This window comes from Anarrhichthys ocellatus, unplaced genomic scaffold, assembly GCF_004355925.1.
Source record: "Anarrhichthys ocellatus isolate YVR2014 unplaced genomic scaffold, GSC_Weel_1.0 scaffold1, whole genome shotgun sequence".
NCBI classification, from domain to species: domain Eukaryota; kingdom Metazoa; phylum Chordata; class Actinopteri; order Perciformes; family Anarhichadidae; genus Anarrhichthys; species Anarrhichthys ocellatus.
The window spans coordinates 13475532-13486301 of record NW_022280031.1 but is presented as its reverse complement, the minus strand read 5'-3'; the positions used below and the strand labels follow the sequence as shown (position 1 = coordinate 13486301).

Here is a 10770-nt window from a genome sequence, read left to right as displayed (position 1 = left end):
ACAAGCCAGAGGTGTGTTGAGTGATGCTGCAGGGAACATCATTGAGGCCAGATGAGGTAAAAACACGCACCTGCTTCTTGTTTTACAGTTTCCTTTTATTAACTTTAAATTGACTGAATACAATTACAGCTTCCCTTTTGTCATGAGAAAGCAGCTGCAGTCGGGGCGAAGGTGCACACCCTGATGTCCTTCCATTGAAGATGAATGGCTGACATCTTGCAGATGTCACAGGCCTGGTGATGTCTGTCTGCACACCAGGAAACTAGGTCCAACAGGCAGGTCGTCCAGTCTCGCACTGTTCCGAACGGTCTCGCCTGCCGTTCTTCACTGCGCTCCTCTGCATCAGCAGCACACACACGAGCTGCCAGATGTTATACACCTGACCTGGTCCAAGTGGCCTGCTGAACAACCAGTTCAGGAACAGCTGAAGTTTTTATTTTTTCCTCAACAGACACAAGTTCACCCTGCTGTTCCAATTCAACAGGAAGATGGTGATTTAAAGTTGTATGAGCTGTGGAATCCATTACTATATGCACATTTCCACCCAGGCAGTATTTTATATTCTGACACCTTATGGTCAGTGCCTGAATTCAAATGCAGAGTGATATGAGTTGCACATTAAGGATAATCGTAACCTTTTAATTTCATGTTTCCAGCGCTGAATGTTTTCTTTGAGTCTCGGAAGTAACTCCACATTGCTTGGTGGCCTTCCAGTGCACTTTTTCTAGTCGAACTCGAGAGAAAGCAAAAGAAACGCCTTTGTTCAACCTTTCTCTGTTACCAATAGTTCTATTTGGTTTGTGGTAGTGGTTAAAACTGCATCGGAGGCTCAGCTGCTGCTCATAAAAAACAGAACGGCAGATTATTTAAAGCTCGTTCTGTGGCGGGAGCTCCCTGGTGACCAGCCAGTCAATCATCATGTCTCTGGTTCCTTCACTTTTGCCTTTTTCAGCGTCCTCCTCTAAAATTGCAGAACTCACGGCGGCGGCGGCGGCGGCGGCGGGGGGGGGGGGGTTTCGAGAGGTCAGTGGCAGCCACATGCTCTGACCACCATGTTGCGATACTTCTTGAGAATGACGTTGGAGCTGTCGTCAAAGTAGAGCACTGAGATGCCATGGAGCTGCGTGGGGGCACAGCAGGGCTTGGGCACCGTGTCCGGGTTGATGAAGTGCACCTGTGGTCAGAAGAAGCATAAATTAATCCTCACAGGAAGTGGAGGTTGTAGTGAAAGTGCCTGTCATCATTGGGGCTGACTGGGACTTACCAGAGTTTGCACAATGGCGTGATTGGTGGCATTCATGTAGGAGTTGAGAGGGAAGGCGCATTCTCCCTCGCAGTAGTACGCTGCATAGCCCTCTGGTGCTATGATCCAGTCCTGCTCAGAGTAAAACCACCGGTAAATGCCAGTTAATTGTTACTTTTGGACATGTAATAAGGTGAAATTTTATATAGAAATTAGATTAAAATTGTAATTATACCTGCCATCCCAAATCTCTGAAGCTGACATACAGCTCATGCTTTTTACATCCCTCTTTGGAGATGCCAAGGTTATCTGAGGTGGAAAACATGCAAGTATGAGTACACACAAGTGTCAAAGTACAAAAAGTATTAACGGCCAGTTTATCAGAGTCACTTAAACCATGATTAGAGTTGATGATGGTGAGATTTGAAGGGTTCGGGCACCTGTTGCAGCCTCCACTGCCTTTAGTGCATCTTGAACAGTCCTCTGGGGTTTGGAGCGGTTGGACTGGCGCCCCTTGTGGCCGTGGGCGGAGCGGATGCTGCGGAAACGCACCTCGTTGGCTTTGAAGAAGGCAACCATGAAGGGCTGCTTGTCCTGAGGTCCACTGCCCATCACCAGCCCCGCCAGTCTGGGGTTCCTCCTCTGACCTATAATGGGAGACCGGGTGAACAAAACTATTAAGAGAGTCAACCAACCACTGAAGATGACAATAAAGCACATCTAAGTCTCTACTAAACAATTATTTGTTCATCCTAATATGACCACAAAACGACCAACTTGCACCCTGTAAGAAGCCCCTACAGACAATTACTCAATATGTGGTGGGCCTTTTCCCCACAGGATTAGAAAGCATTAAATCATCACTCCAGACAAAGACTGTAATTGTGCAATTGTTGCTGTTCCCCATGTGAGTTAATGTATGGCGTTGACTGACCGTGGCTGTCCTCCAGGACCAGGTGCAGACCGAGGTTCTGCTTAGGGTTGACCAGCCAGAGGTTACTGGTGTCGGTCAGGTCAAAGACCAGCCAGCCCTCCTCTGCAGCCCACACTTCTCGCTGTTCCAGCAGCAAGAGCTGCACTTCACTGAGGAGAGGAGAGTATGTAATTTAATTCAAGGCATTTCAAGGTTGAAAGCATTGAGTGCCAAAACCCAGGTTTTCAATGGAGTATTGGAGTAATGGAGTATGTTCGGCTGCAGATGTAAATATTCTAAATTTTGCTTGGTTTGACAAAATGGCTGCTGTGATTTGTTACCCATCGTTTCTTTTTACGTTTCTGCAAATTCATTTTCATTCCTGAAATGAACTGAAAGCAACGGCTGTCTAAAAGTGTATGGTATGCATCGGGAAATGGTTGGCTGTCATGAAAGTTGCATCAAAATTTGTTTTTAATTAGCTAGGAAAAGACAAACTACATATGTGGTCCCGTAATTATTAGAAAGTACTTGGACAACTTGTTTTATGTTGCTTTGGCAAAAGTACACCAGCACATTGGGTTTAAAATGAAACAACCACTTTGAGGTTAAAGTGGTAATTTTCAGCCTTGTATTTGAAGGTGTTTACCTCCATACTCTGGGAACATTCTCTATATTCCCCTAATTCTAGGACAACGCAGCAGGAAAATAATGTATAAAGACAGCCAAGAGGTTTATGGCCAAAAAGTGGAATGTTGTTGTTCAGCCAAGTCAGACACCTGACGGCAGTCCAACTGAGAATGTGTTTTGCTGACAAAGAAATTATTAATGAGGCTACGTAGTTAATGTCTGTAGGCTGCGAACGAACCAAATATAAAACATGATAACTTTGATAAAGTTTACATTGTCCAATGACACTGTGTCACCTAAAACTGGTCAATTAGATAAAAATGGGGGCATTCCAACCGTGTTTATCAGATGTGGATTTAAACAACTTCAAACTAAAGCTGAGAGACATCTATTAAACCTAATAGTCATTGTTTCAATTTAAATCAAATATGTGCTGAAGCACAGAGCCAACACAACAACAAAATGTAAAGGTATCCATTATATTTGTGACTGGACATTTTTCGTCGTGAATTGAATCAGCCAAAATTCTTCAAATGTTAAATTAAAACAACGAATTAAAAATATTTTGAGTGCAAGATTAAAGAAGATTTGTCTTGTCGTTTCAGCCTCAAAACGATGTCTATAGCGAACTAAAGATCCAGGGTGAGTCTCCTTCATAAAGCATCATGTGAATCATCTACCCACCCACGACCAACAGCCATTATCAAAGCAGCACTTTCTTCACATCCCAGAAGAAATCTCCTATACTGATACGTGCCGTCTTAAGGGCAGATTTCACAGACAATGGCTGTGTTTGCAGACTGAGTTTCAGACCCTCAGGCAGACGTCTGCCTGTAGGCCTGCCGGCTGCTCGTCTGTGTGGATTGGTCTTTGTGTGTCTGTGAATGACAATGGTGTTGCCTTTAACACCGGTGCCTTTAACATCTACTGCCGCCAGCACATGATTCCTGTAGCTTTGATTTGTGAGAAAGAATGAAATGTGTGGGGTCAAGGTATTCTACAGTCGGATAATTTGTCGTGTTGTTATCCAATTTCAGAAGTGGTTTGAAAACAGTGTGAGAGTACAGAGGGTGGCAGGCTGAACGACACAACAGAGCTACAGACAGTCAGACAGACGGAAACATGGAGGAATGATGAAAGTGGATGTCTTGAGGGTGGAGAGTATTATTTGCAGTTGGAGCTGCGTGTTATAAATGCATGTCTCCTGGGGACTGTCCCGTTCTGACTGCGTGAGAGTAAACTCGCTCTGGAGAGAATAATTGTGTTTCTGTAATTGACACTAATGTCTGTGTAAACAGCTTCGGTGCTGACACTAACATCAGCAGAAATAACCTGTGGGGAAATGCAGAGAGACACGGCCAAAGCAGACAGCTGAGTGCACATACAGCAGCCTAACAACCAACCAGAACAGGAAAACACACAGTAGCACGAGGTGTTTGTCTGAATTCAACCACACTATTCATACCATGTCACTAGCATAAGAGGATAATCATGTGTACCAGTGAAACAAGCTTTGATGACTTCATTTGAACAATGCTTTAAAGGGTCAGTTCACCCAAATATAAATAAAAAAACATGCAGGTTTGGCTTTATATCTGGGTTTTGATTTGCTCCAATACATTGGTGGTGCTCACAGTACTGAAAAATTACATTTAAAATATTCACCAGCAGCATGTCTTCGGAACGGTTTCTACTGTAGGAATAGTCACTATGTAAACTGTTGACAATTATCCGGTAACAAGGACACTGTGAAAAGTTTTTAGCTATGCTAGCGGCGTGGCTCTAGGGATAGCAATAGACACTTGGGTTCAGACTGAAATATCTCAACGGTTGGATTGGATTGCCATAAAATAATTATAGATTTCCCCCTTAAATGGGTTGCAACAACTTTTTCTCTACTGCAATTATCACGTCATTTTTTTTTATCTGTCCAATATTTTGGTTTACGACCAAATACCTGCAAAGACAAGTGCTAAATAGCGAATGTCATCATGCTAACACGCCTAGCTAAGAAGGTGAACATGGTAAACATTCTACGTTCTAAACGTCTGTTAGCCTTGACATTGTGAGAATGTTGCTGACATTAGCTGACATTTAGCTCGTAGTAATGCTAGTGTAGCTGTAGAACTGTTTAAATGTTACTTTCCTATACTGAGAGTGCCACAAATGTAATTACGTTCACCTTTTTTCTATTGTGGTGGCAGAAATCAGACAGATATCTCAATACCCTGACAAACAGGGACGGCTAGAGGTAAGTGAGGAAATACTATATAAGTAATTTGAGTGAAGCGATCCTACATCTAGTGGTGGAAAGTAAATTTGGGGTACTTGTACTTTACTTGCGTATTTCTGTTTACGTCATACTTCTACTTCACTACATCTCAGAGGCAAATAGTGTAATTTTTACTCACTACATTTATCTGACAGCTCCAGTTACCAGTTATTTTAAATTAAAAATTAAAAATTAAAATTAAAATTAAAATTAAAATTAAAATTAAAATTAAAATTAAATTTAATTAAAAATTAAAATTAAATAAAAAATAAAAAAAAATTTAATTATTTTGCTGATTCAGATAAACACTATAAAATATAATCAATAAATAAATTACCCTGGTCTTTACTTTTGGTGCTTTAAGTTACCAAAATATTATGCCAATACTAGTATACTTTTACTTGAGTAAGGTTTTAAATGCAGGACTTTTACTTGTGACAGAGTATTTCTACACTGCGGTTTTACTACTTATACTTCAGTCAAAGATGTACTTTAACGACTGCCTAAATGCGAAACACTACTGAGGAGATCAAGCTACATATGACAAAGGATAAAGCAAATCGAGGGTAAGCAGCAGTAATTCCTGTGAAATGTTGTAAAGAAAGCATCCGTACCTGTTTGGAGGCTCCTGCAGGACCTGGTACACACTGACTCTGAATGTCTCGTTCTCATAACGTTCCTGGATGAAATCTTTATAAATCCTGAACTCTGCTGCTGTGACAACTTGGCCCTCAGGAATACGAGAAAGGTCGAACCGAAATTGTCTTCTGTGTTGCTGGTGCGAAACATCCAGATCCTGATCGACTATCGGAAAGAAAAAAAGAAAGAAAGCAATAGAGGTGATTGATCAACATTTGATTGATGTGCTTCATCAAAATGCTCCATTTATAATCCACCAGATAATGATACCATTCTAAGAAGTGATTTATTGTTGTCCGCATCAGCTGACACACACACACACACACACACACACAGTGAAATAATACTTCTGCATGGGAAAGTTTGTACATCTGAGGGAAAGGCAAACCACTGTTAGTATGGTGAGCCAGTCGGTGGTTGCATATCTGTCAAAACTGTTGCAAAATCAAACGTTGCTCTGATGTGTGTCACTCTGCCCACATCTCGGAAGCACTGGGTCAGAAATAGGGAAAATCCTGCTGTGAAGCGATTGATCTAAACATCACTTAAGTCTGCCATACGTGCCAATATATGTGGGGGGGAATAACACACTCGGGGCTCAGTTTGGCTCCCTGTTTAAATTGCACACATGTGCTGACCACAAGAAAAGGCCCGTTAAAGCACTCCCCGGAAAACCGCAGCTGCCAGTGTGTTTTTACAAACACACTCACATAAAGTATAGAAAGACACACAAATGCATGTGTGACTTAGCTACCAGAGTCTGTACCACCCACCCCTGATCATTTTGCCATGTATCGCTGTGTATGTGAGGGTAGAGGATAAAGTAAAGCAGCAGTCGCTGATGGCACTGTGGGGTTTCCGACCCGCCCTGAGCCAGCTGAAGCTCTCCAACTCTCAGACTTTCCAGAGGAACGGTGGTCAGAAAGACCCCGAAAGCTTCCTGAAGCTTTTCCAGTGTCGTGTTTTTACAGCGTTAGCCAATGTGTTTGTCCTTGGAAAGAGCAGCGGAGGTCTCTGATGAAGGTGTGCAGAGCGGAGCAGCGATTAGTCACCTTAAACACATCCTGCCCACTGGCGTACACTATGACATCATCATGACATCAGCCTGATGGTCCACTATTGTTTCAGTGCACTGACAACCAAACACACAGCACCTCAACACTAGAAACAGAAACTTTTTTTTTCACAAAAGAGCACACACACACACACACACACACACACTGACTCACAGTCTTCGAAAAACAATTCTAACGACACAGAAACACACACGTTGATTGTTAAGAGCAGTGCATTCTGAGCCCTGCTAGTCATTTGTTTGACCGCAATTAAATGCTGGAAGGGAACGAGGGGTGTTTTTATGAAAGCAATAATTGCTTGTAAGGACTTGGTGTGTTTATGTTAGGGACCATTAGCTGCAGAGATCAGGCCTCAGATATGCAAACTTCCCTCTGGGAGGCATTTCAACACTTCAGATTACTCCTGACACTGCGGGGCCACACAGCCACGAAGCTATCATTGACCTGTGGCAATTTTATAGTAAATGTTTTTTTTTTTACCCATCAGCATGGGTGGTTTAAAGATGTATCACCACGTCTGCATAAAAATAAAACTCCAAAAATTACTAAAATATAACCTTTGTGGATAATAATACACTTCAGACATTATTTAGTCATTCTCAGTCAAGCTCAGGCTTTAATTTTAAACAACTTGAAGTTAGTTGTAAACCTTTTACTCAAGTGAACATTTTTCGCCCTTTCAAATCCATGAATGTCTGCATGCGCTGACAAGTTTGACAACATTTCTTAAGCTGTTTCCTTCCAGATTATTAAAACCACCAAAAAGCCCTTTGCTGAACAAATATTTCACGTATGCATACATTTCTATCCTACAGAATGTAGCAGCGTGTATGCTGATTGACGACAAACCAAATCTACTGTAAGTATTTCTGAACAAGGTTTAAAAAGACAGACGTGGGCTTGAAGAGTCTCGTCAGAGAGGAATTATTCTGCACACGATGTATAAATAATGAGACGGTTAATGCGATTTTCTGGTGGGGTAAAAGAAATTCTTAGTATGATCTCCTTAGGCTTCTTACAGATCAGCTTAACAGGACAAACACATTTCTTCTCGCTTGCTCTCAAAAACACAATACACCTTCTGTTCTCCAGCGACACGGCCGTTCCTCCAGCTGTTAGTAGAGCATTTTGTACCCTTTCTATTTTCATTAAAGCCAGTGACATTTCTGGTTATCAGGCCTTTTCCCATGCACTGCAGCTGTGTTGAGGTCAATGCAAAAAAAAAAAAAAAGCCCATACTGAACACGGTCGATACGACGAGCACGAGAGCAGCGAGCAGAACTGCAACAACTGATAAGATTCAGTGTTAAGTCAGTCTTCTGCACTACATTTGATGTATTTCTTTATAAATAAATGTACAAAGAGGGACCACAAATGTGCAGTGCCTTGTGCAATGTTGCATGACAATGAGACGAATGCTTCCTGCTGGTGTTTCTGAAGTATGACCTGTGGTTTGGCATTCTAACAGAAGTAAACACATGCAGCCATGTATGTGTATCAGCATGTGTGCAGTGATGCAATATACTGTGTGCGTGCATAGACTCTTCAATATGACTACACAAGCCCTTAAATACAGTTTAACAAATAAAAAAGAGGGGTTGTACCTTTCACTTTGACTTTCCTTAATCCTTTCCTTCTTCCATAATTCATTTCATACTGAGTAGATGAGAATTGTCTAAAGTATTATTCTATGCATTGTCCACCTGCAGGATGTACCTGGGTGCACTGGGAGAAGGGGCTGGGCAGCTCTACAGCAGCTCTCCCTCACACTGGAAGTTGTGGTCTTTGGAAGGGAAATACCATAATCCAGTTCAGTCTTGAAGCGATCATCCAGGGACCACCAAGATAGAGTCACTGCAGCACTTTGTGGGAGCCCCAGCTAAAAACTCTGCCAATCATCAGCACAGGAGGAGGCCGTGGTGGGCTGGAGAGAGAAATAATGCACACTCATTGTGTCCGTTCTTTCCTCCTTCCTCTTTATAATCAAACCCCTCAGATGTGGAACCACAGAAGTCTGCTATGAGTTTTCAGAAACAATGTTTCCAGATCTCATTAGCTAAAGACCGTCAGTTAAAAGTTCATGACTGAGGACACAAATTGTTGTGTTTTTTTAAAGCCTCCAAATGTTTTGTATTAACTACACATTTATGTGCAGAAAAATAAGTCTAAATGGCTCTTCAGTCTAAAGGCTTCAGTTCAATCTCAATGGCATACAAACAGACAGAATGGGTTAAAGGTTTCTTGGAGCTGTATCTCAGATAAAAGAAAACTTCATCTGTTCAGGTTAACCTATAACCCTCCTCCTGAGGTCAAAGGGGGGCATAAAGGAGACACAGGTTGGTTTTGGGTGTAACCACATCCGGATAAGAGCCACAGGCACCATGCCGTCTGCTGCCTCGCCATAGTGATATCAGAGCCGCTGTAAGATCTCCAAGGGGAACAAAGGAAGGATTTGCCTTTAATAAATTCAATAATGTCTGCGTGAGCCTGTGACCCGTGTGATTTGCGCCCTCCAAACAAACACACACACAGGAATACAGGAATGCAGTGCACACCACATAAGCACCTGCACTATCAGGGATTACTACAGCAATAACATGTGATGCAGTTAGTATCTTGATCTAACTTGACTCTCACTCCCTAGAGGTTCAGAAATGCCCGTCCAATTCCTGGACATGCGAAACAAAGCTATGCTAAAGCCCCCCACCAAAGCTTTGAAGGGATTTTGGTGAAATCGGATACAGGCATGTTGTCATAACATTTACAGCTCGGAATGCATAATGCCTGATCTCAAGTAAAGAAAGTGACCTAAAAGCCACAATGTCAGAAACACACTTCCTTAACCAATGCACTCTCTGGTGGCAGAATATCTCACAACAAAATGGAAAGCATTTTAAATCTTGGATTCAATCAGATAACAGGGATGAAACTTGAACCCCTGGACAATATAATAAGTAGTCATTGATTTGGACATTTTGCAAAGAACACTTCCATAGGCTTATAAGCTTATAATTAAAAAATTAAGAAACATGTTCATGAAACATTATCATAGTAAACGAAGTCCCTCTAGTAACGTTTAGTAAAGCCTAGACTTTAAAACATATGAACACAAATATAGAATGTTATGTTCGAATTAAAAACAAGACACTGTCCATTTAAAGTCCGATTGTAAACTTACCGAGATTGACAAAACTCATCACCGTGTCTGCGTCATATAGGAAGCGGCTGTCCTGTGGGGTCACCATGGGGGAGACCTGGGTCGGTAAAACGGGCTTGTAGTAGGAGTATCCGGGCAGCTCTGCGTCTGTAGAGATGGTGTTATAGAGGTCCAGCATGAACATCGGGGCAGCGTTGTATTTGGTGTGGACGTGCGGCCGCGGACGATGCGGCAGCCCCAGGATGGAGAGGATCTCCCGCTGCATCTCCCTGCGCTCTTGGCTCCGCAGCCGCCGCTGGATGAAGCTGGAGCGCACCTCGTTGTCCACGGAGAAGTTGGAGAAGGCGACCTGCGTGGCCGACACGCAGTAACCCCATGACTGGAGGATTGTTATCGTCACCAGAGCGCTTGTCACAATTTTTCCCATTTTTACGCGCGGCTATAGTCGAAAGTCAGAGCAATACTTTGGATGCGCTTCCTACATACACACTTTCCCTATTAAGAGTAAAACACACTATCCTTTATCAACTCAGAAGAGCGTGCCCTCATCATCTGTTGTTGCGCGCTGTCTTGGTCGTGCGCTCCTCTTGATGGGAATTTGGGAATGGATTTTATCGAGGCGCTGTTTCAGGGGAGGGGCAGAAGGGGTTTAGAGTGGGATAAACCAATACTGGAAAGATTGGGAGAGTTTGTGGGGGTGAGTCAATGAGGGGTAATAGCTCAGTGTCCTATCATGAAGTGCACTGCTCTAATAAGATAGTGTGTGGACCTTTCAAACAAAGTGTCCAATCACTGCGTACTTTGTTTGGACATGATTGTTTGACCACTGATGAAAGTGGA

At 42.6% G+C, this 10770-nt stretch overlaps 1 protein-coding gene across 2 annotated transcripts; it reads right to left on the bottom strand.

Moving 5' to 3' along the window:
* Positions 1–1024: 1024 nt before the first annotated feature.
* LOC116384350 (bone morphogenetic protein 7-like) lies at positions 1025–10392 on the bottom strand. Of its 2 annotated transcripts, none has more exons than XM_031848911.1 (7): positions 9952–10392; positions 5673–5862; positions 2168–2326; positions 1684–1880; positions 1479–1552; positions 1265–1375; positions 1025–1174 (listed from the first exon to the last, which is right to left on the bottom strand). In XM_031848911.1, the coding sequence occupies exons 1-7, from the start codon at positions 10355–10357 to the stop codon at positions 1025–1027; spliced, it is 1287 nt and encodes a 428-aa protein (XP_031704771.1). In that variant the 5' UTR covers positions 10358–10392. The 2 variants fall into 2 exon arrangements, with proteins under 2 accessions (XP_031704771.1, XP_031704762.1); XM_031848902.1 differs by having other exon boundaries at positions 1684–1890; positions 2178–2326.
* Positions 10393–10770: the final 378 nt, after the last annotated feature.